The sequence below is a fragment of the Perissodus microlepis genome, chromosome 10 (genome assembly GCF_051167445.1).
Source record: "Perissodus microlepis isolate ML-2025 ecotype Zambia chromosome 10, ASM5116744v1, whole genome shotgun sequence".
Classification (NCBI taxonomy): Eukaryota; Metazoa; Chordata; class Actinopteri; order Cichliformes; family Cichlidae; genus Perissodus; species Perissodus microlepis.
In genome coordinates, this window is record NC_140470.1 from 9648880 (window position 1) to 9676004 (window position 27125).

The 27125-nt window shown below is 40.3% G+C and overlaps 1 protein-coding gene across 1 annotated transcript in view; it reads right to left on the reverse strand.

Annotated features, from left to right (window-relative positions):
• Positions 1 to 9722, reverse strand: part of fgf11b (fibroblast growth factor 11b) — a 39987-nt gene extending 30265 nt beyond the window's left edge. The window contains exon 1 of the mRNA XM_084941822.1: positions 8622 to 9722. Coding sequence (XP_084797948.1) covers positions 8622 to 8814 — 193 coding nt within the window. The 5' untranslated portion in view covers positions 8815 to 9722. The remainder of the gene's footprint in view (positions 1 to 8621) is intronic.
• Between the last annotated feature and the right edge of the window lie 17403 nt (positions 9723 to 27125).

The window sequence follows — 27125 nt, forward strand, 5'->3', positions numbered from 1 at the left end:
ACACTTCACCTACCGCCTACTGGTGTTGGCCAGAAGGGCCGATGACGCGATATGGCAGCCTCGCTTCTGTCCGTCTGCCCCAGGGCAGCTGTGGCTACAACTGTAGCTTGCCTCCACCAGTGTGTGAATGGGTGGATGACTGGGTGTGTAAAGCGCTTTGGGGTCCCTAGGGGGGACTAGTAAAAAGCGCTATACAAATACAGGCCATTTACCATATAACTACTAGCAATCAGTCATTGAGCCATAAGCCAACTTTCTTCTCATTTGCTGTCTCTTATAAACTCAAGGGTTTGACACCATGGGACTGAGGGCTTCTTCACTCACAGCTCATGCCGTGTGCCTGAGATGACCAGGGATATCTGCTCTCCGTGACATTGTAGAGCCAATAATAGAAAAAAAAAGAGCAGTCTGAAGCGACTGGAATATACTAGTTTAACAATATATATGAGGCAAAGTATGTAATTTGTAATAGGTCTCTTTTTATGTCCCTAAAATATATATTTTTTGGTTTCCCATCACAGTATCCCATGGTTGTCTTCCATTTATGATCGCCTTCCTCTTACACTCTCCAAATTTCCCTCCACTTGTCTTCTCATCATTACCTCTTTACAGTAGGTGTCCTCTATTCTCAGTTTTTCTCTTGTTAGAGGTAAATTCAATCTCCCCTTGTCAGCTTTAATCAAAGCACCCACAGATTCAATTTAGCAGGCATGTGTGGGAGGTTAAGGTGGCATCTTCAGTAGGACAGGAAGAAAAAGAGGCATTTTTTGTACACACATCCTTCCTCCTGCCTCACTTTGAATAAGATTTAAAGCCATTGTCAACAAGCTCTCTAAGGCAGCATCTTTTTCCACAAGCCAACTCCTAAACTCTAGCTGTAGTAATACTTTAAAGTAAAAGAGATCAGTCTGTCATGTCCACTCACTTTATTTGTTAGACATAGGCAACTTAAAGATATAAAGTTAGGTAAACAATCAAAATTAAAATAACTATATCTCTTAATCTCTGGTGGTTTTTACTTTACATAAGAAACTGCAAAAGATTAAAGCTTAAAACTTTTTCTTTCAAGACACACCATTTGGTGCCAGATAGTTTAGATGGCTGTGGAATACCGCGGGCTCTTTTGTGCTGGAAATCTCCTGACGTTGGTGGGATGACCTCATCAGCAACCAACGACTAATCTTCTGTTTGTCTCATCAAAATGTTGTTCAAAAATATGCCAAATTGTGATGAATGCTAATCTTATTACAACTTTCCTTCAATGATGCAAAACAAACAATCTTCTACTGTAAAATTTTAATTTCGTCTTTAAAATCTAAATCAATAGCTGTCTAATAAAATAGATAGGATTAGAAGTCCGACCAGGCATTTGAGGTCAGTCTTAAGTAAGTCTTGAGTTTTCTGTTCTTCCCCAGACTTAATGGGCAACAGGACACTTATAATGTATCTGGTAACAGCTGGGCAGTTAGAAATGAGTGCTGTTATTGATCTTGCTTGTCAGTAGCCAGTCTTGTTGAAACTCATTAAGTCAATGAAACCTATTAATGTTATTCTACAAGTTTTGCACAAAATAAGCTATAACCTAGATAAATTGTGACACTCACCCATGATGTTTTCACCTCAAATTCGTAATGAGGAGGGAATAGTTTTTGGTACTATGCCTCTGGGTTGGATGTACAGCAATCTTCTTGCAGGTAAAAGTTTTAATAACTAAAGAAAGTAAGGCATTTGTTACCTCGTGATGTCAGGACAGCCCGTAGTAAATTCTAGTTTAAACTTCCTCTGAGTGTTTTTTAAACATCTTGCAGTTTGTGTACATGCATAATACTGACATGGTAACAATGTTGAATCTGAAATAAACTTGCCAACACTCCCTGTTTTCCCTCAACTAGCAATTAAGAAGGGATTTGACTTGATTGTGTGACTGCTCTCCACTGATGAAGCTATTGCTGCTGCTTGTCCAAAAACTAATTAGGAACATTTAAAGAAGTGCTAAAGCCCCAGTGCAAACGGTGCCCAGAGTTAATAACTACAGGTTTAATTTGATGACCATTGCTAACGTTTCTGTGACTTGAGGTTGAGACAGTTGCATTTTTTCTTCTTCTTTTTTTTAACTTTAGCAAATCCCATCAATATCAGAGCTGGGAGCCAGGTGGATGCACTGAAGGTGCCGGTATAGCAGGTGCACTCAAACCTGCTGCACAGCTTCAGATAAAGATGCTGTTTTTTTTCTACTGAGCTTGCTGTTTTTATTCCATTTCGATTTGTCTTTACCTGCAATTTCAACACATGTAGTAAAGTGAGCTTACTGAGTCATTCGAATGACACCATCCTCACCAGCTGCGGCAGCCAACTGACGATCGGCGACCTAATCCAGCGCCGCCGACTCCGTTGGTTTGGCCACATTTGTCAAATGGACCCGAGCCGCTACCCCCATGGCCTACTCTGGTTGACCCGCCCCACCAATTGGAGGGTGCATCGAAATGCACCAAAGAAGACATGGATGAAACAAATCCAGGATTATTTGAAGGCCCTTCGACTTGACCTCGAGCAGGCAAGAACCATCACCTTAGTTAGAAAAGTGTGGAAGATAATCGTTGGTCAAGCAAGAGAACCTGCGGCACCTACAGCAGCGTACTGGTTGTGTGGCAGACCACCGCCGCTGGTCGCCCGCTAAGGACAAGAAGAAGAAGAGAGCCTACTGGAAGTAAATCTAATCTAGGGCAAGATTACTTGAAACCATCAGCTTCACTATGAGGAGGCAGTTTCTAACTTCTGCATGTCAGAATGAATTACTGTAGCAACAGCATTTGTCTTGGCACTTGGTACTGACCAGTCTGGCACAAGACCAAGTTATATCAGTCCTTGTTTCCCATCCCTGGTCCGAGTGACAGGATTCTTATTCAACAGCAGCAGGCAGCTGGAGCTCAGCTGGTGGAACAGGTTGTCCTCTAATTGCCAGGTTGAGGGTTTGTTTGACAGCCAGGGCATGTTGCTAAAGTCAAAGTTGCTCCCAATGGCAGGTGAGCACCTTTCACGGATGGTCTGACATCAATAGTGTGAATGAGAGAGAAAATAATGTATAAAATAAATTGCTGTGGTTACCACTAAGATCAACCATTTAACCCATACCACACTGAAAACCACCTTTAACCCACTACAACGCCCGCAAACCTTCATTCCAATTCAGGAAAAATGCTCAACTTTCGAACCATGACTGACTACTCTCTAAACAGATTAAGAGGATAACTGAAGAAATGTTTTGCAGTGGCACTTAATATCCAACCCCATGGTTTCCCATCTCATCTTCTTCTCCACATGCTGCAGCTATGACAGTCTGATTCACAGCTCTCTGCTGTCCCACCCGCCTCCCCTTTAATCTCTCCACTGATATCTCTCCTTACTCTTCTGCATTTTTGATCTTTGGATCTGAGTCCACCCCCGTCATCACCATCCACCCCCAAAAACAATTTTCTGTAGCATTAGTAATATCTTCTACTCTTTTCTTTAAGCTTGTGTTTACCTCTGCAGACTTTCCCTGCTTCACTGTCTCTTTCTCTCTGTCTCTCTCTCTGACCCCTGTCACAGTCAGTAAAGTTCTGATGAGAAGCTACCTAACACTGCATTGTCTGATCAGGTGTTGTTGAGTAAGCGAGTTTGCAGCCTCGATCTCTTGGGGTCAGCTTAATGCTATCCTCTGCTGGATCTCTCCTTGTAACCCGGTCTGCTGCCTGCCAGCCAGGCCCTACATTTCTGCTCCAACTGTTGACTGGCTTCTCCAGTGCTTACACCTACAACATACTACTGCACCTCCATGCCAAACAGCATTTTCAATGCTACAAGATGTCCAGGTCTGCACTATATTTGCATGCATTAGTGTCTAATGACTCAGCTAATAGTGTTGCTATTTTTAATGCGTATTAATATGTTTGTGGTAAAACCTCTCTGAAGCCTACTAACATTTTTCGTCCACCAAAATCAAGATATATGGTTTATCCAAATTTTTTTCTGTATCTCATTTTATACCTACCTGCTAGTGCTTGTTTTTTCCAGATCTGTTGTCTGTGTGCTTGTTTGATTTAACTTAGAAAAAAGGTACCAAAGTTAATCTGCAGGGCCAGGGAGTTTGATATCCTTTCACTTTTCAAGTCAGATTCAACCTTGAACAAACCAAGAGGGAGATTATTGATTAATTGCTATACATTAATGAGCCAAACTGATCTGAAAGAAGGGCAGGAGTATAGATTCCTGACAGGGCAACCACTTGAAAGGGTTTTCTGTACAGTAAGGGACTGTGCAGGACACCCAGAGGAAGGTGATTACATGGTAAAATCAGGTAGATGATCATCCTTTCTGTGATTTGTGCCAGCCACATTTACAAGTGGTGGGCAGTAGCAGTAATAAATTTAGCTTGTGTCTGCTGGTGTGATGCTAAAACGACAACTGAAAATATTCGCGGCTCAAAAACACAGCAGGAAGAGAATTTACATGTGGAGAGAGAAAACATATAATTATATTTTCTGGCATCAGAGTATTAACTTGTGCAAATGGCTTTTATATGTACATGTTTTTAAAAGATATGCACTTGTGTTATATAATGGAAGTTTAATCTCCAATCTCTAAGCCTTTTTTTAAATCCATAGAACTTATATAAGATATTTACATTGCATATCCTTCCAATGTCCCCATGTTCCACACAATGCTATATAAAGGCCTGTTATCTCCCCTCCCCCCAGTCCATTTGCATACACTTTTGCAGATATTACTTTCCTTGCCTATGAGTGGGAATGTTACCAATGAAGCAATCTAAAGTTTAAGTATCTTTACTTCCCTACTGGCAGGGTGGACACTTTGCTGTTGTGGCTCTGAAATTATTCAGCTAACTCTCCAGTGACTTTCATGCGGTCGTACTGGGAGTCTGGCTTCACCTTTCGAATTGTGGCTGTTAACTGTAGTCCTTATTCTGCTCTGTGAGCTCGCTGGCCAGCCTAAAAAGGTGGAGAACTGGTTGTACTTAAGGCTTTTCCTGGGTGATCAGGCAGTAGAGTACTTAGATGTATGTGATGGAGCATTGTCCCGCATTATTGTTCTCTCTGCTTTAAATGCTATATACTCTCTGATGTCCCTTTGCTTGAATTGTAGACAGTCCAAATAGCTCATCCTTAAAGGAAGCAACCAATACCAATACCCTCCACTGTGCTTTCATCTGGTCCATTAAGAGTTACTCTCATTTTATCTGTTCATCAACTCTTTGTGAAATCTTGATGCTTCCACCATGTGGCCATTTTATGTTGGCCTTATTTCTGAGCACTCCTGTCATTCTTATTCATTTTAATTGTTTAAATGTAAATGCACAAAAAGACCAGAGATCAGACGATGGCGCTCATATGGGATTTTTCTACTCATTTTGAGCACTCAAAACACTTCCTTGTTACAAGCCCTGTTCATGCATTTTAAGTACTATTTTTAACTTATCAGTCAGACTACAATGCATGCATCAGGGGAACTCAGGGTTCAGTATCTTGCCCAAGGATAAGAATCATGTGCAGATTAGAGGAGCCGGGGGTCGAACAGCTCACCTTCTCATTGGGGAGATGAGCTGCTTTACTTCCTGAGAGTTTTAATTTTTTATGTCAAAAAACCCTCAAACCACCAAAAGTGGTGGTGGATTGTAACGCTTTCCATCACATTACATTTTTCTATTACATCTTTAATATTACCTCATTACAGTACTAACTGTATTAACATTGCTACTGTTCAAGCAACTGTTATTACTTGGGTTATATAAGTTCTTTAATTATCTTTTTTTCCTGTGCCCTTATGGAGGTGACTTCTGACAGATGACAGGTCATGTGAAGAGAAGAGGCAAATACATTTTAACAGTCTAACTTTTGAGGAGTGAAGATTTGGAAATAACTTTCCTTTTTATGGCAAAAAATACTAGAATGTGAGTGTGCAGGCCAGAAACAGCTTATCATTGCAGTTTATCACACCACATACAAAGACAGCATGCTAACACAAAGCTAGCTTGATTGTCAACAGGTAACAAAAGCAGTAATAAGCGTTGTTGCTATGTAGCATCCATTTTTACCCATACCTGTCACTGTAGAAGTATTCTTTGGGCTGTTTTTCACCAACTTTTCTGCTGGTTCTGTGTTTATACTTAAACACTAAAAGAAAATGTGTGTGCCTTCATTAGCATAGGGATTTGTATGGCTCTGTACTCTCAGGTTTACATTTTTAACTCATAATTATGTGCATTATTTTTGTATGACGACCCCAACACTGAATGTCACACAAAGCTTAAAGCTCAAACAGCAGATGGGATATCTGGTGATTTTCCCTGAAAACACGATTAACTGTACTATATGTGGTCATAGCCGGTTTATTCATGTCCACATCAAATCACAAGCCACTGCAGCTCAGACAACTCATTATGTAAACAATTTACAACCCATTTCATAGAAAACAGGAATCATTTAGGCTACACTGAACAGATGCATAATGAGGGGAATTTAGGGATGCAATATTTTTTTCATTGTTATGTCACATCTGTTAAATCTGAAAATTTTAGCAATGTCTTGTCAAAACAGACGTGTTTTCTGAATAGTGCATTGGATGTGACTGACAGAAAGTTATTCCCATTTTAATGATATGGGGGCTTAAATGTATTAAGCCAGCACAATCTTATCATCAAACAATACCACCAACACAATTAAAGAAACTCCAAGAGTAAAACACTCAGATGCTCAGACCAAATGCAGTAAATAGTGTGAACTAAGATAAATACAGCAAAGCAATATTTTGGCAATGAGGATCCCGTTGAAGCAATGTAGACATATGTGAACAAAGGGATGCAGAATGAAATGAAAGTCCTCGTCAAGCATGAAGCACTGCTCTTCGCTTTTGATTCTCATGTGGGGGAAACACTCTGAATTCACGGTTTCTTCTCCAATCAGCCGTGAAGGTATGTTTCCTCTTTAAGAATGATGTTTGTTCAGCAACATATTCTTTAGCATACTACCGTCGCTATTTGTGCACCAATAAGCCTAAACATTTCGAAGTCATCAATTCATTGCGGCAGTCACACCAAAGAAGAAAAAAGTACTTTGAAAATAAATTTAAAAACCATGATTTTTCTCCTGAATTAAAACACACAAAGGTAAACAAGGAAAAGCAAAGACGCTTACTTTGTACGAAATGTTAAAAAAATAGCAAGCCATCATATAATGAGTACTATATTATGAGCACTAATACTACAAAGCTTTTGTTTTGCATCCTTAAAATGGTAAGAAAGAAAGGAATCTTAACATCACATCACACGAATCTCTGTTCAGAGACTCAGAGCTGAAGTTCTGCTTTCAAAGACCAAGCATATCAGACAACCTGACAGAATTAAGCCTGCACTGGGATTGCAGTGGTTTTTAGCTATTTTGACAATTTATTGTTTGTGCAGGTCTGCATAATTATGTCTGGAGATGCAAAAGCTCTGTTATGTGCATGTAAACTCATGTCAGAGTTTTGTCTGACTTGTTTTATTTTTATTATGCAGACTTGAGAGACGTGGCGACCATTGGGAGAGGTGAGGATGCAGGAGGTGGCTGAGCTGAGAATGACTGCTAATGTGAAACTCAGATATGACAATGACAAGTGTGAATGGTTAGGTGTGAGCTTCACTGTTCATTAGAAATAAATGAGGACTGAAAAAAAGAACTCTTAAACTAGTAAACAAACGTGTGGGTCTGAGAAATACAAATGCATTAAAACTGCTTATTTTGTCATTGATTTTGCACTAAAATGTGTGTGTGTGTGACTAGCAGGAAGCTATTCCTTTTGAATGATATGGGGGCTTAAATGTATTGATCCAGCACAATTAATTCTTATTATCAAACAATACCAGCGGCAAAATTTAAGAAGCTCTGAGGCTTAAAACAACCAAATGTAGTAAATAGTGTGAACTATGATAAATATAGTAAATAAACCTTTTGGCAATGAGGATCACATTGAAGCAATATAGACATATGCGAACAAAGGCGTTCAGAATGAAATGAAAGTCCACATCAAGCATTAAGCTCTGCTCATCAATTTTTACTTTTCATCACTTTTCTCACTCTGAATTCACAGTTTCTTCTCCAATCAGCCATGAAGGTATGTGGCCTCTTTATGAATGATGTTTGTTCAGCAAAATTTCCTTAAGCTGTGGCTACCATTGGGAGAGCCGAGGATGCAGGAGGCGGCTGCACTGAGAATAACTGCTAATGTAAAACTCAAACATTACAGTGACAAGCGTGAATGATCAAGTGCGAACGGAGCTACAAGGTATTTTGTTGAAGTGTTGATCATCATTGTTTGGACAGGGAATAAAAGAGGACCAAACAATGTGAAAAAGGACTAATAACAAAACCATGTGAGTGTCTTTCAGATTGAAAGTTGAATTGGAAAACTTTGTATAAAAGTGACTTATCTCATTTTAGTGCATAGGTAAATTTTCCATTTACATGAAGTGTGAAAAGTAATTTTAGCCCAGTTTTAAGATAACAGGTGTAGCTCTCACCTCTGGTACAATATCCCAAAATATGAGTGAACAGAGAAACAAGATGGAAATGATATTAGTGACTCACCTGGTCTTTTGTCATTTCGCCCTTTTCGACCTCCGCATAGCCGTACTTTGGAGATCAGGACAAGGATCTGTTTCTGGCACAGGGACTTGTTGCTCTTAGGACAGGGCTTGCGCTTGCTGGCTACCGGTCGGTTGGCTTGGTCGTCCTTGACCGCCCGTTTCTGTCTAATGAGAGAGCTGGCAAGAGCTGCCATCTTCCCCCCCTCTCACCTTTGGGAGGGGGGTGACTTCCTTCCTGGTACCCCCTTTGCTGGTTTGGCTTTTGCTTTCCTCAGTACACTAGAATAGGACGAATGTTATAAAGAAAACCCCACGGGGGAGATCGGGAGTCTAAGTGGGTTAACAGGGAAGAGTTTAGTTTGAGGGTTCCCTTGGAGAGGGATGAACTGGATAAGATGCAAGTTCACATGCAGTCCAATGTAATGGACCAAAAAAAAAAATCTGACAGTAACAGATCCCAGGAAAAAAAATTTTTTTTAAAGTGATACAGTCACATTTTCAATGTAAAACTTTGAGACCAGCTTTAAAAAGACAGACTTTTCCAAAAGGTTACGCTCGAGACATGATTCTATCCCGCTTCCCCACTCATCTTTCACATCAAAATGTGGCCTGGCAGCCAAGTACAAAATGTTATATTGCAAAATAACTAACCTACTTTAAACAGGCGATACAGAAGAGAAAGAGCTCAAATTAATTTACGTATAAAAACACTTTTAAAGAAGAAAAATGGGCTCATTTTGAATGCTAGGAAGCTCTTAAAAGCGCAAGAAAAACCAAACTGTTTTTCACCATTCGTGCATTCCATGGCGGTCCAACTTTGCCTCCCATTTAAATGTGGCAGCGTGGAATAATGAGCCGAGAGTCCAAGCAGTAATCCAGCTGACTTAAATCCAGAGGTAGCACAGCAGGCGGGACACTGACGGTCTTTGTCGGAATGAAGCCGGGAACGGAGCAGAGACATGGACACAGACAGGCAGAGACTCCTCTTCTGCCTCCAATGACATGCCTCTTTCCCACAGACCTCACCGAAACCCCCCTCTTTCCTCCTCCCCTCCCCCCTCCTCCTCCCATCCAAAGTCAGCGAGTGGTTGTGAGAGTATGTGTGTGTGAATTCCAGCAGCCACCATCAGTAGGGGTGACATTCATGACAGAGAGAGAAAGGAAGGGGGGGGGAGCGAGAGACAGCAAAAGAGACTGAGGGAGGGGAGGGGAGGGGGAGGCAGAGGCTGTGATGTGTAAGAATGAGCTTGGCGGGGAAGACGGAGGAAAATGTGGGAGAAGGACGTCTTAACAGCCACTTCACCGAGGCTACAATTTTGTTATTTCACAGAAAACATCCCCCTAAAAAAACAAACCAGAGCCCCACTGAAACAGAGACACAGCGCCAGAGTAGGAGAAAGACACCAGAGAGTGCTGGAGGTGCAGATTGTGACAGTTCTCTGTCTCCTCGAGAGGAGCAGCATCACCACGTGCTACCTTCCTGTCACATGCACCCACTCACACACACACCCAACACACACACACAGAGCAAATCAGCATATTTTGTAATGGAGTCTTCCCTGCTGTATAATTGCTCATCTCTAGTCTGTGTTTTTCTTCATCTCCCTCTTTGAAACTCACTTACATGATAGTAATCTCCATATTCTTCTTTGCTTCCTTCAGCTTTACATATACAATTGAGTGGGAGGTGGGGTGGGGGGGTGTCTCTGTACCCTGAAACTGACATTTAGTGTCTGACATGGCCGACTGCTGGCTTACACTAACCCTGACAGAAACATGAGCTAGGACAGATTGAGTAAGACAGCTAGCCCTGCCAACACACACATACTCTCCTGCTCTTCCAAAGGCAGACTTTATGTTTGAAATTTTAGAAAAAGAGCAGGTCTGATTAAAGTTTTTCCTTTATTTCACTGAATGGAATGGAAACAATCCATGCATTTGACTGCATTTCTACACGAAATGTCATGAATTTACTTGTAAAAGTAGATATATATAAATTATCTTAAAAGATTTGGGCCATAATTTGAAAAAGCCATCAATGAATCTGTAGCAAAACTGGATATAAAAACACTAGACATCTCTGGCCCAACCCCTCAGACTCAGAGCCAATAAATTAACTTATCTGATTGGCAATCAATCCAGTTTTATTTGACATGGCACCTTTTTACAAGCCAGTCGCTGGGGAAACCAGCAGTAGAGGCGACTTCAAAATGCAAGCTCAATTCAGATCATTTCTAACAATGCCACGCAAGGTCACTGTCTCTCAGAACTTGATTGACAAGTGACAGCAGATGTTTAGTCTCAGCGGCGGACGAGGGCATGCCTGGGGCAGAGGAGAGAGAACCACGCATGAGATAATGCAGTTTGTATTGATGTGAAAACAAAAAAGGATTTTTTTTTCTAATGATCCTTCCCTCCCCTCCCTTCCAACAATCCCCACCATTTCCAACAATCCCCAGCCACTCCCTAGTCTTCTTACTCTGGGTTAAGAATCAATCTCCTAATGGACATTGCATTACACACATTGCCAAAGGTTGTTCTTCTTTTTGCTTTTCCCAGTCACAAGTACATGCCAAATTACACCAAAAGAAAGCTAAGTGGGGATTCTTGGGACATTATACTGTCTCAAGGTTAAGAAATGTGTCCAATATTATAATGAAATATCACGCTATAAACTTAGAGGACTCATTAAGACCCAGCATTTTTTAATTTCTTTGTAAGACCTACTGTATCAGCACAGAACCAAACTAAAAAAAATAAACACTCATTATGTCAGAACACTTTAATATCCTGGTTAGAGTCAATTAATTACCATATCACTTGTGCCTCAAACACCTAGCTAGGTTCTTATACCCACAAATGCTCACACAGGAGACTCTGCCAGCCTTAGGATGTTTTATTCAGGAAGGAAAGAAACAGTAAATCTAAATGAAAGTAAGAATGATAAAAATAGCAAATGAGCTTTCTGTCAAATGTACATGTATAAATTCTCATCATCTGAATAATATACAAAAGAGGATTAAATTATGTTTTGCTAAAAACAATCCATTGCACAATCCCTGCATGCATATCAAATTACATGGAAACGGAGGGTATTAACAGCATATCCTCTTTTAAAGGGCTTTATACAGAAATGTTTTTCCAAGGATAATGATTCTCAGGTTTTGGTACATTCCATGTTACTTAACAGTCTTTTATAATCTTCCCTAGATAAGCCAGATGGATGAAAGATAGATGGAAAGGAGGGATTGTTTATCCATCTTCATCCTGAAAAGTAATTACAGTTGTGAAAAGTACGTAGCTTGGAAAGCTATTAGTTGACTAATAAAAGTGCACCAGGTTGCAAAAAACCCCATAAGTAAGACTCTTGAAACTACCAGACTGATAGCTTGGCTGCCAGAAAAGATACATCAGAACCAGAGTATAAATGGTCTGCAAATGTTGTCCAAGGAGTCATAAAGAGCCTACTCCCAGCTCCAAGGGAACAGCAGCACAAAGACTGAACATCCATAAATGACACTAAGTAGTGATGCAAGGATATCTGGGAGAAAGAGACATTATACAATACCATTGGCTTTGGTGGATGGAGCTAATATATACAGTAGCTACCAAGAATAAGAAGATCACAAAGGTGGTCCACTGCCTGGACCAAGTACGATCCAACTCCTTTTGGCCGAAACACCTAACAGATATCTGTGATCACCTGGCAGAACAATTGTATGAGCTACAAAGAATAGGCACACCCAGACTTGCTAACACAGAGCAGAACAATGCTGATGAGGATTCACACAAGGGTAACTTCCAGCTAATCTCCTGTAAATTGAGTAGGCACATAAGCTGACACATGCCCGAATCTCAGAATGGCACTGGAAGCAACGCCAGGAGATCAAAGCACCAGCTAATAGGTGAATCAACATAATCACTGCCTTGATTGACTATAAATAACCCTATCACTGATGCCCCATACATGTCATCCACCTTATTGCAGAAGTGAAGTGACCATCAGCCATCTACATGGATGACATCAAGCCATATGGCAGGAGTCAATGAGACATTTGACACACTAATCCATCCAACATCTATATGATAGCAAAGAAAGGGCAAATGAAAAGTCCTATCAGTCATTAATTAAGCTGGCCATATAAGAGGTAATAGATTGACGTCAAGAAGTGAAAACTTCTCACTGTTCCATGCGAAGAGGGTCTATGTGCAATCAAAAGAGGGAGGATGTGGATTAGTGTGTGTCACAATCACGACTGAGAACGAAACAAGAAAAATACATCAAAATGTCCCTCTGTGAAGAACTGCTATATGACTGCCTCAGGCAGCAGAAGACAGATGACCTGGAGGAGGAAGATAAAATATAATAGAAGACCCAGCCCCTCCATGAATGCATCATCTGCAGATACTGGCAGACATCAAGATATTCTTCCAGAGGATAGAAAAGGCCACCCTGAAGAATAGCACAGAGTCTCGGATCACGACAGCACAAGAACAAGTCCTAAGCACCAGATCCGCAGAAGCAGGCGTCGAGCACAGCAGCCAGAACCCAATGTGGTGATCCAAATGAGATAGTCCAGCTATCTCTCTGTCCACTCTGTCCACTGTAACAGAGTGTAAGACAAAACAAACCCTGAAAGCCTTAGCCAGGTGGATGGCATAGCATATAGCCACATTTGTGTAGGAGCCCCAAAGTCCTGATGGAACACATATCTAAAAGTGGTTGAAAATAACCAACAACTTCAAATTCCAGACGGACAACCAGATGCTGGCTAACCAACCAGACACTGTGGTGGCTGACAAGGAGCAGAAGACTGTGACAGAAGTCTCCATCCCAGCTGAACATTTTGGATTTCTTATCAGTATAGATTATAAAAGTTATTTGGAAATAAGATGTTTGTTCATTTCCTCAAACGTATGATTGCTCATCAGACACTTTGTCTTGCAAGGTCTTTTTCAGACCCGAGTAAAAGCAGTGAGCTTGATAACGCCAAAGCAATTATTTAATTGATGATTGGTTATTTATTAAAGAACTGCAAGAAATGTTGACAGGGATTTATATACTGATGGAAATACAGACAGTAAAGCTGCTGCAAGGTGCTCCTTGAAAACGCTGCTTCATTGAACTGTGATGGAGTATAGCTACCCTGAACTTTAGACATGCGCCCATGTTTATGTTAACACATAGATACACACACGTGCACACACACACACACACACACACACACACACACACACACACACACACACACACACACACACACACACACACACACACAGCCAGAAAGAATTAAGCACATCAAAACAATTGGCCCAGTTCTGTCTCTTTCTCCCTCCTCTCTTCATCACTCTCTCTCCTTCAATCCTCTCTCAGCTCATCATACTGTCCACAGATGACAGGAGGTATTCTTCATAATCCCCCTCCATTATGCGACCATGTAGAATCCGAGGCCCGCTTCTTGCATACAGAAATATTGAGTTGCCCATTAGCTTTGAGCTGCACATATCATTCTCAGTTTCATTCCTTTTTTTAACAGTGTTCAGACCATTCTGGTAATTAGCTTTTAATACTGATTATTCGGACAGATACGGAATCTCGTTTTTTATGAACACCTCCTGAGTTTCATTTGCAGATGCCTGGTTTCTGATTAAAGCTAGTTATGCTGGGTTTTTTTTAAAAAATCATTCAAGTAGTTATGTTATTGATAATTTTGTTTCCAATATATTCCCAGTGTACAGAAAGTTTATTTAGGAAACAGTCGTCTGTTATCAGATAGAGTACCATCTTTATGCAGTTTCCCACAAGAACAATCATCAACACAACAATGTAAGTATGACTACCACAACTTTACTATGTTTATAATTTATAAATTATGGCTATTATGTATTTATTCAGAATTGTATTATGCTTATGGTTTGGGGATAGTGTAAGTATGTTTTATTGTGTGACTGTGTTAATGAAAATTTAATTTCTACATACATCGTGTGCTTAGATTTATCTATTTATTATGTTTTTGTAACCATGCTAATGCCATGGCTCTAGATATGTCTAGTTGGCCTGTCATTTGGCCAATCTGTCATTCAGTTGTCCTGGTCCAGACAGAAATATCTCTGTGTGGTGTTAATGGAAACATTTCATGACTTTGTGGGCAGAACAGTCTGCAACATTATTGAGTTTAATGATCCCCTTTCAGTGAGGACATGTGCAGAATACTGGAGCTACCTAGCAAAAGTTTGAGCCATAAATTATAATATCAAAATGATAACACTCATCTACCCCAATTTCTTAATTGAGAAAGGTGCTTACCTTATGTACACGGTGAAAGCAACTTTGGTGCAACTTTCTGCAAAAGCACACAAAACACAACAGAAATAGAAAAAAACACAACAGAAGAGTTTCTGGGGATACGACAATGTGACGGACCAGCTACAAAAGCAACAGAAACCAAAACATGTAAACTAGCACTGAAACAAGCTTAAAAGAAACAGAGGATTCATCAGTGCTGTAAGAAAGAAAACAATGTAATTTAATGTGTTTTCATCACATGTTGAAGAGGCATTTTTGCCATTAGCCATTTACTGTTTACTTGTCACTTTGCAGCTGTTCCGTCACATATTGTCTCCCAAAAAACAAAACGTCAGTTTTGTTACATGATTTTTAATTTTTTATATATTTTTTTAAGTCTTGCAGCATTTTTTTCTATTTCTGTTGTATTTTATTCAACTCTCATCGTGTTTTGTGTGTTTTTGCAGTGTTTTCCTAGTTGCTGGTTGGCAATGGGCAAAATGCTCAAAGTGTTGTGTTGGCTACATCCATGTTTCTCTATGGTGTTCACTCAATAACTGTGCCTCTTTTATTCTGCATGCTAATTCAGCACTGGCATCGGTATCAGGTAGCTAGCTAAACTGAACAGCTACTTGAAAACATATTCAGAATTTATGTTGTCCATAAAACTGCTAAAGTTACAAGAGCCATGCAGACAGAGAATTTTGCCATCTTTAGGCTCTATTTGAACCTGTTTGCACTCCTCATGAACACTCTCACAGCAAACTAGTGTTTCCAAGCAGACTACAAAATATTATTTGAAACACGGATCTTACTGATCTTATTACTATCGTCACTTCTTTACAGGAATTGCAAATCCTGCTTAGAATTCTTTTGAAACATTCAAATTTTCTAAAGTTTTTTGTGTCAGTAAACCACAAGAATTAACAAAAAGGAAAACACACCCATCTTCTCTACATAGTCTTTGTACTTGTACGTGATGTTTTTCTCATTGTCTTTGTCTACACTGTTGCCTGAGGTGAAGTCTTAGCAGGTAGATCTATAAGATTAAGCTTGACTTTTTCAGAGTAAGTAAAGATTTCATGATGAATATAGATTTTTGGAAAGCCTCTGTGTTTAAAGTTTGCTCTCACCCCAGCTGGTTCAGCCATCACCACACTAAAGCCCTTCCCTTTGTCCTGTGTGATCCCCTTCCGTACTGAGTCTGACAGTGCTGCAAATTTGCATTTATGTACCCACTTTTGAGAGACTCAAGAAACTTTGGGCATATAGAAAGAGAGGCATAAGATATAGCCCTAGAATAAAAAAATGTGGCAATGTGGGAGTCTTTTGAAAGTGACAGTAGGTCCAAGCAGGGGGAGAATTCTAAGGGATGGTAGGTACCACTCAGTTGTCCAAGGACTTCAGACACTGGGATGGAGTACAGGGTGGGACGAGGCCAGATAGGTACTTAACAGCAAGGTTATAAAGCTTTTGCAGAGGGAACACTGTGTTTGCAATATTGAGATATATAAAAAGTGTTACAGTTTTAATTCTGGATACTTTTAAAGAAAACCAAGCAAGAAGGAGATTCTCTGTGTCTGATTGTAATCCTCCATTCATCTGAATGTCAGGGCACTCAGAACAAAGTGAGATGTTGTTTAATTCCCCCAAACTAAATTTTCTGTCAGTGAGCATTAGACCTGCGAGATGCAGTCTATAAATAATCATTTTTTTTTAACCAGTTAACTGTGACACATCTCTAATGCTTTTGTTTGTTTTGTTTACAGTCAGTGTAATGTGTTGGTAGAATATGAATTTAACTGAACGCTCGCATACAACAACGATGTTTTAGTGTCATTAATACAAGCTGGGGATGATTATTACTTCTCTTTATTTCCCTGCTTCCCAATATTTATCCTCCAGTTTCTATAAAACAGAAATAGACCAGATTAGGGTGACCTTTCATTTCATGGTTCAGGAATGGAAATGAAACGTTTGGGTTTAAATAAAGACTCCTGATTTATGAACCAATCTTGCTACAGCCGATTCTCATCATCCCCAAAGGATTGGGTTTTTTTTTAGTGAACACAAACGGCTCAGAAATGCAATCATGGTGTGTTTACATGTTTACAGACCAGAGGTGATACAGCAGATATTTATTTATTTATTTTTATTGCGTGTTCTCGCATTTATGAAGAGCGTTCACAGAGAATCAGTTCAAAGTAGGAATACAGAAATGGCAGCAAAATGAGGTCGAATAAGTGGGTTTTGAGATTGGCTGTGTGTTCAATATAAATATTGATTTTATGTTTCTGGAGATCTCTCAAGTGTCCCATCAGTCTTTTTTGGCATTTCACTACACAACACTGACTGCAAATTCTGAGAATAACTCACTGTGATTGACTCACTAAAACTAGAATGACCTTATATATATGTGACGCTGGTATAGATTTACACACAGTGCCGTGTAACCAGCATTATTCATTTAGCTGTAAGAATGTGATTCAGACATCCAGTTAAGGTGGTTGAGGAGAGAAGCGGTAGGCGAAAACTGGCATGTCAGATGGGCACCTCCCATCGCAGATGTAATGAATTAGGATCGTAATGTCTCTAGAAGGCTCTAAACTAACCAGGACCACCCCACCTGCTCTCAACTCAGTTTCAGTAGATTGTTCTTTTTATTATTACAAATAGTCTTCAAATGTAAAATCAGACAGCAGCACTTAAGACTCTTCTCTACTCTTTATTCTCATTAAAAAGGCATATATGTGAAAATATAATCATACTACTACTGTACAAAATAGCAGTGCTGATTATCTCATGTTTTTTGTTGTTGATGTTGTTTTTTTCTAATCATACTTATGGTATTAATAAGCAAGTCCTCAAGAGTAATAATGCCCAAACCACACTGCATCGTGAGCCATGAAGCACCAAGCAGGCAGACGTGGGGTGTATAAAAATCACAGAGTACATATTAATTAATGTATTTATGTCTCATAGGAAGAAGCATATTTTGATCATCTTAGACATGCCATCCAATGTTTACACTGACTTGCTATGCTCATGAAGTTGAAGCATATTTCTACCCTCCTTATCTACTTCCTTCTGTTACACTGATAACTTCAATGATTTGTGTTGGGCTCTGAAGGTTGCCAAAGATGTAGGTGACCTACAACTTAATATGGTTCTTGAACATTTTGTCCAAACACACATGGAGCCAGAGCTATATCAGCTGCTTACAGACATAGTGTGAAGAGCACGAACCCCACCTCCTTAATCAACTGAAAAGATGTTTTCTTTATAACTGTATTTCTAAGAATGCAAAAAATAACAATAAGGAAATATGGCAGGAAAATGCTAAGTGCATTCTCCTATTAGTAACTCCGGGGATGGCAATATTGTTCCAGCACTTTGGTTAAGAATGAAATATCTTTAGAATTTTTTATGGGTTGCCTTTTTTGCAATATTCAAGAACCCCACATGATGAATCTTATTAAAATTTTAAAATGAGCCCACTTGATGAAGGAGAAAGTGGTGTACTTATCAAAATAACAGTGTAGGTGCAGGTTTCAAGCACTAAACAGCATGACAGTTCAGATCAATGAGTGGCACCTGAAGGAGAATTGCTGTGTTCTGATATGATGGTGAACTCTTCCATTAGAAATTGATGGAAGAGACTGATGAATCATCTCAGAATGCCAGAGTTACCCACAGAAGGGCTGCTTCATTAGAAACAAGTTTGCTGTGTAAACCTGAAATCTGTGTATAATTGTGAACTTGTGGGATGAAAAACAGTTTTTACAACAGAGTTTGATCAGCTTGTAAGTTAATGAAGTTACTGTTGTTGTGCCACATGTGTACATGTGCAAATTTTAATTCTTTTCTTTTTCTATGCCATGTGAATCTGCAGCTATTAATTACCGTCTAATCTAACTACCAACTAAACTACTCTACTACTTAACTACTACTTAAACTACCAACTTCTAAAAGTGAGTTTAGCCTTCCGCTCTCAGAGTGCTTCTTGTTCTGACTGACATTTAGCAGATGACGTATTTTGAGATAAAATTCAAAATAATGTGTATTTTGAAAATATTTTATGCAATAGATCTGGTAACAGAGAAATTAAAAAAACATGAAGATGATTTTTGATGTTGCAGAGCTCTGTATGTGCTTGCTGCTGTAAAGACACACGAAGAATTCTGTGCCCACTGCCATTTTCATTATTGACTAATCTCTTCTCACTATAAAAATAACTTGTAATACATCCAAGTGGAATGCCCAACCAGAGACAATAGAACACTGGACTTACTGTATGCCAATGCTGAAGAGGCATACAGTTCGTCACCTCTCCCTCCCCTGGGCAGATCTGACCACAACCTGGTGCACCTTGTCCCTGTGTATGAGCCCTTAGTGCACAGGGAGCCACCAGCCACCCGCACAGTACAGAGATGGTCGGAGGAGAGCGAGGAGGCTCTTAAGGATTGTTTTGAGTCGACTGTGTGGGAGGTGATCTGTGACGACCATGGAGAGGACATTGACAGCCTTACTACATGCATTACTGACTATATTAATTTCTGTGTGGATAACACCGTACCTACCAGGACTGTGCGGTGTTTCTCCAACAACAAACCTTGGATTACCCCAGAAACTAAAGCTGTCCTCAAGCAGAAGAGGAGGGCCTTCAAATCCAAAGACAAAGAGGAGTTGAAAAGGGTGCAGAGAGAGCTGAGGGGACTGATAAGGAATGGGAAGGACAGCTACAGGCAGAAGATGGAGAACCAGCTTCAGCAAAACAACGTTGGCAAAGTCTGGACAGGCCTCAGAACCATCTCGGGCCACAAACATCAGAACTCTCTGCCTGGGAGGGATGTGAGGTGGGCAAATGAACTGAATCATTTCTTCAAAAGATTTGATTCATCCATGAGGCAGTCTTCAACACCGACTGCAGACTCACCCACCCCCACTGCTGCTGTTCCACCTCTGACACCTCAGACACTTCACACCTCCTCTACTCACCCTGCTCACTCCTCCCCACCCCGAACAACAGCATCCAATACACAGTCAACACAAGGCTCCAGCCTGTCTCTCTCAACCACCCAGGTTAGGAGGGAACTGAGGAGGATTAAAGCCAAGAAGGCAGCGGGTCCAGATGGCATCAGCTCAAGGGTCGTCAGGTCCTGCACAGACCAACTGTGTGGAGTGATGGAGCACCTCTTCAACCTGAGCCTGAGGCCGGGGAGAGTCCCACAGCTCTGGAAAACCTCCTGTGTTGTACCAGTGCCAAAGACTTCACGCCCCAAGGACCTCAACAGCTACAGGCTGGTGGCCCTGACATCTCAACTTATGTTCTTTGATTTCTCCAGTGCTTTCAACACCATTCTTCCCACGGTCTTGTAGGACAAGCTGGAGAACTCAGGAGTGAACCATCACCTCACTACGTGGATTTTGGACTACCTCACCGACCGACCACAGTATGTGAGAACTCAGGGCTGTGTGTCGGACAGGGTCGTCTGCTGTACGGGGGCCCCACAGGGAACGGCTCTGGCTCCGTTCCTCTTCACCATCTACACTGCAGACTTCTCCCACAACTCCACCCAGTGCTACCTGCAGAAGTTCTCTGATGACTCTGCAATAGTCGGCCTCATCACTGATGGGGACGACAAGGAGTACAGAGGACTGACCCAAGACTTTGTGGACTGGTGCCAGCTGAACTACCTCCAGATCAACACTAGTAAAACCAAGGAGCTGGTGGTAGACTTCCGCAGGCACAAACATCCTCCACTGCAACCACTGAACATCCAAGGTATGGACATTGAGGCTGTGGACAGCTACAGGTACCTTGATGTTCATCTGAACAACAAACTGGACTGGACTCATAATTCAGACGGCCTCTACAGGAAAGGGCAGAGCAGGCTGTACCTGCTGCGGAGACTCAGGTCGTTTGGAGTGGAGGGCCCACTCCTGAAGACCTTCTATGACTCTGTGGTGGCCTCAGCCATCTTTTACTGTGTTGTCTGCTGGGGTGGCAGCATCTCTGCTGGGGACAGGAAGAGACTGAACAGGCTGATCAGAAGGGCCAGCTCTGTTCTAGGATGCCCTCTGAACCCAGTGGAGGTGGTGAGTGACAGGAGAATGGTGGCTAAGCTGTCATCCCTGTTGGACAACATCTCCCACCCCATGCAGGAAACTCTGACAGCACTGAGCAGCTCCTTCAGTGGCTGTGGCACCTACGGTGAGAGATTCCGCAGGTCTTTCCTCCCCACTGCTGTCAGACTGTACAGCAAAGACTCCAACTGATCAAACACACACATCCACACGTGCAATAACACTAAGTGCAATACTCTTTTCTGGCATCGTTGTATTTTTACTCAGTTGTATATAGGATTTGTATTCTATTTTTATCCTATTATATATTTTATTCTATTTTATTTTACTGTATATAGTATTTTATTTTATTCTATTCTGTACAGTTGTGTACTGTATTTATTCTTATTATATTCTAATTTTTGCTACATAACCTTTGCACTGTCCACTTCTTGCTGTGACAAAACAAATTCCTACAAATACAGATGCACTGGTTTTGGGCTTAACATTAGTTCCACACATCTTAGTAAACCTGAAAGTATTAATGAAAGTATTAATGTCAGTGTGAGATTTTTTGCACTTGCGCAAATGGCCCTAAAGATGCGGTATTAATATGCTCAAACACAGTGGAAAACATTACACATGCATTATTGCACCAGTATCACTCATTGCTGATGTTCCAAAAACCCTGTTCTTAGCTTTTTCCGCTTTTTGATTCTCAGCTCCTGCTACAGAATCACAGGGAAAAATGTTTTTTGCAATGGCTCTATGAGGTTTGGGATGTCTGAATCAATTGTGACAGTAACATGATGAAATGCGATGCCATATGCGAAAGAAGGTAAGTATTTTAACTTCTGAGAAGCTAAAATTACAGAAAGGAAAAGCTTTACAAAATCCCGGACACCAACTAAGCTAGATTTTACTTCAACAAGAGCTACTTCACTAAACCCTATTTTAATACATTATCTTAACCATGCCACAGCCTTTTTCAGTGTAATCTTGCTCTGAGTTTCCTTTTCCAACCCTGATCTCTGTCCAAGGTGTATAGCTTTCTGTTTAGAGTCACGATACAGTTTATTTCCAGCCTCTGTGAGGCTCATCTGTCACACTTATCCGGTGGTCACAGCAGCCATCAAACAAATCCACTTAAAGCCTTCCATTCTGATGTAATTATTTCTTGTGCTACTTTTGATATTCCTTGGGTGGAGTGGAGAAAAGCGATGCAAGGTGGAGGCATAAAGTAGATGTGTTATTAAGTTTTTAATCTTTTATATACCTGCATATCTCTTAGAGCAACAACGCTCACACTCATGCAGTTGCACACTTTTACACCTGGAGGCTGTCCAGCACAGCTAGACTTATCTGCTCACCAGTGAGTAACTTTATTGCAGCAGATGAGAACAGCTAAAAGCTACCTCAGCGTGGTAATGTAGGTGGGGGAGGTAAGCAGTGTTTTCTCACTTTCCCCACTTATCTGTACCCTATCTCTCAATAAGTTAGTACTTTATTTCGTTTTATCAAGCGTCATCTATCTTCAAAGTTAAAGCAATTTATATTCCATATTTAGCAAACACAGTACAAAAAGTGGTTCTATATATATATATATATATATATATATATATATAGTAACAAAGCTGTAAAATGCTTGAAATGTCAAAAACATCCATGAAACAAGCATGACCTTTACAGATGTACAGATAACAGTTTAAGGGCATTGCAATGATAGAAAGAGATAAAACTAAGAGGAAAATGATTGTGTCTGATCGTTAAAGAGACAAGAATGATCTAAAAAATGGATAGTATGAACTGTACTAAATTAGACTGACAGCACCACATTTATAAGGTGTCAGCATAAACTGCATATTTTTTTTAGGATAATAATTCGAGATAGAGATTATATAAATGTAGAGAATAAAACAAATCATTATTGAATCATGATGTTTGTTCAGTTTCAAGTTTGAGACATCAATTAATTTCTGCTCAATAGACAAATAGGCATTAAAGTAAGACAGCAACATGTACGCCACATAATGTATTGCAAGACATGTAAGCTATTTAAAGTAAACACTGCAGAAAGATTTCTCTTAAGGTATATGAGTATGGATCATCGGGGAGAACACTGATGTGGAAAGAGCCTGCATGACTCACAGGTGGAGAACATTTATGGCTTAAATGCACACAATTCCAGCTGTATTGAGTCATTAGAACAAATTATAAACTGCTCTCTGTTAAAAAAAAAGCATAGCATTTTCACAGTGTCCTATCACCAAGCATAAGCTCACACAAACACCAACTAAAGCATGATTCTCAATGTGCTGAGTGTGAGGGATGTCAGACAGACCAGCTGAAATAGTTAACGTTTTTCTTACAGAAAAGTGTCTGCAGATGGTCTTGCTCTTTTATAACAATCAAATTGTTAGAGATAACAGCTGTGCTTTAAATTTGATTAGTATTATCGGCCAATATTGGCTATTTGCCGATTTATCAGTGTGAGCTTTTATAATGAAAGATCAATGAAATAACAAAAGTAAAGGAATAACACCCTTCAAACATGAATACTGACGCTGCATAGCTTGTCCACCAGAGGGCACACTGCAAGTTCACTGTTGATGACTTTGGTACACAACCCAACAACCAGATAATCTACAGTAAGGCTACGTTCACACTGCAGGTCTTAATGCTCAGTTTCGATTTTTTGATCAAATCCGATTGTTTTGTCTGGTTGTTCACACTACAAATAAAATGTGACAGCAAACGTGCTCTAGTGTGAACCGTTCGCGGCCCTCAAAGCGGCCCGCACGAGCAAAAGAAGACGTCACACACAACGCGCTCTGTTTAGACCCAGACCAAACAGTATTGTTTGACTGATGGCCCTTAATATAAAGACTTGTTTCGGACTTTACGTTTACCAATTTTGCTTTAAGTTATGAACTTATTTTGCTATTTACATATGGCCTAATAATTATCCTTATTGCTGTTTTAGAGATGAGCGGTGCTTCAAAGGATAGTTGCAGGTTTTGTCAGAATCTGCAGATTACACAGTACAAATAAAATGTTCACATTTCTTCAACGTTGTCTTCCCAGCAGTTTCACTAACATCTACACGGGATGGCCAGGAAGCGTTCACGATGTCTTCTTGGGCGCTTCTCCGGCGCTGATAATTGCCGTCTGTCTTGTGTCAGTGACGTAAAAGACGGATTTAATGCGACATGACCATTCAAACAGCAGTCGCTTTCTAAAACATCAGATATGTATCGGATTCAGTACCACATACGAAAGTGACCCAGATCGGATTTGAAAATATCAGATTTGTGCTGTTCAAACTGTCATACCATAATCGGATATGAGTCGCATAGGGTCAGAAAAGTCAGATTTGATGCGCTTTTGCCTGCAGTGTGAACGTAGCCTAAGTGAGTCGATAAATGACTTCACTAACAAATGTTAGGAAAAGCTGTTTATGCTACGTGTGTCTGAAAAAATATATATCAAGTGACATCACCAAACATGAGTATTGTTTATAAAAAAAAAACAATATTAGTGGAATTTTAATTTTGGCTAGGTATTTAAAAAAAAAATAATCTCAAAACGTATGTGTTGCACCCTCAGAGAGACACGACTCCATTCTCCTTTTTGCAACTTTATTCTCCTCAGTTCAGGTTTGGAGTTTACAGGCAGCATAGCGTATCATCAGCAAAACATTGCTCTCACGTCTCAGACACAGTTTTTTTCCTTTTTTTCTGTGCTTACTGATGACATCACTCATCTGAACTCTGACATCCTGAAGGTATTGAACTACAAAAATTATCCAGAAATGTGTCCAAATATAAAACACAATTAAATAAGAATACTCTTTAGAGATTTCCCCAACGATTCAGAAAATGTAAGTTTTATAACTACTTTTAGAGCGCAACATATGAAAAGTCACGAATTCTAGATCTTCTACCAAAGATCAATACAGCATGTCATACACCAGCTGAAGTTGAAGATATTAATGTTGGAAATAAAAAAATAATAATAATTTGAATCATGTAAAAATTATATTTGTAACCAAAATCCGACTGTTTAGGTAGGACTATTCTTTTAATTTATATATTTTTTTCTTCATCATTAATGTTAAACTATGTACAGAGTACAATGTCGATGACCTAATCACCAACCGTATGTCATATTCAATGAGAGGCAGTTGTACCGTTAAATTAATGCTGAAATTACTGCTGACATCATTAGAGGGCTATGAGCAGAACGAAAGCATCTTCACCCTTTGCATGCAGAGGTCGTTTCAATCAAAACCAGCTGTAATTGCATCTCTTGGTGGATTCCAAACAATCTTCTGCAGCTTGGTAGATAGCTGAGTTTCACATTTTACTGCTACCCTTCATAAGAGAGCTCTCTTTGATGTTGTAGAGCTCCGCTGCAAGACAGCCTTTGAACCAGTGGGAAACTGCAGTGGATTAATGGATATTGCAGTCAAGTCTCTTGCTGGGGGCTTGCTTGCGCTATTGTGAGCAGACCATGCAGATCTTTGTTATTATCAACTTAGCACAAGTCATGCCCCGCATATGCCCCAGCCAGAGGCAACGCCATGGGATCTTATATTTGTTTTTAAAAAAAAAAGGCTGATGCAGGACATGGTCATGCCAAGAGTGACCATAAATAATGAGGTGTAGATTTCTGTATTTCACTTTCTATGGGCTTTTACAACTTTTGTAAGTTAACAGCAAATTACTTATTTGATAGAAGCTGTTCTAGATAGGATCTATCCCTTCTTTACCATCATCCGTCCCCATGAATTTTGCCACTGGGCTTTGAAAAACTGAAAATCTAACATCTAACACCAAGACGCGCAAAAAGCATGACAGTTCTAATGGAAATCCTCCGGCATATGATAATTAATCACCTGCTGTGATATGAAGACAAGCACACATGCACCGTCACACACACATAGAGACCGGGGAAAAACATTTTTTTTATTTGCGGCACCAAGCAAGCCAGTGAACAAGCACTGCCCCACCTGTGTAGCACAATTAACTAACACACAAGAGGACGCTTAAAAGTTAAAGAAAACATCTATTGTTTTTTATGGATATTTCTTTTTGAATGCCCAGTAACAAATTTGAGGAAGGGCATATATTCATCATATAAGGTAAGGGTTTTTTATGTGGCGCTTAATTTTGCTGGGTTTGATAAGTATTTTTGATCATACATGCCAACTTTATTTAGTTTAAAATGCACTCTCAGCAGCCTGACCTCATGTGCTCTACTCTATGTGCTGTGTTCAGAGATGGGCACTGCACAGGAGTAGTCTTGATAAGTTTAATTTAAGGGGTCAGAGCCTGCTGTTTATCTCACGTGAACCAAATTTAAATCCAGCTTTAGAAGCAGTGAGGTACACGCCAGGGCATGATTTGAACTCAACTGTACATGTATAAATTCATAGGAGGCTTGTGCCACTTCCACTTGTGCAATTCTAGTCCTTTTAAAAAAAAAAAGGATAAATCAGTTATAGTGCTGTGTTGTAAAATTTTGAAACCCTACCTTACCTTTACCTCACAGAGGGCAACAGCTTATCCTAGCATGCCCTGGGCTGGATGCCTGTCCATCACAAGGCTAAAACAGATTAACACCATCACAGTCACATTCTCACCTCTGAGGAAACAGCTTGCTGTGAGGCAACAGAGCAAGTCAGTGACCCACTGTTGTGTTCCAAACGGTTTCAAATGCAGACTAATTAACACCTGTGCTTTAACCTGCCAATGGAAAACGCGCTTTTGTGGCAACAACTGAATTTTCTCTGCAATCCTGTTGGATTAATCAGACATTATACATGTATTTCTGAGCTAAAATGTGAAATTTCATTGCTGAGATTGCACAGTGAACCAGCATATTGTGCCTGATGCACATGCCTTCGGTAATCAGCTCATGGATTTGCATACATGCCGCCACAGGCAAGATGCTTCTCGGCCAAAACTGAGGTTTAATCCACCAATTCTGTCCTCTCAGTTCCCATGGAGGACAGCCAAAGCCTTGTTTACCCCTAACCCCTCATCTGTCACAAAATTAAGCCTGTCTCTCAACAGCGCTGACACTGCCTGTGTTTAAAATATTAACATGATACCTTTCACTCACGCTATTAGACACACAGCAGTATTCTCC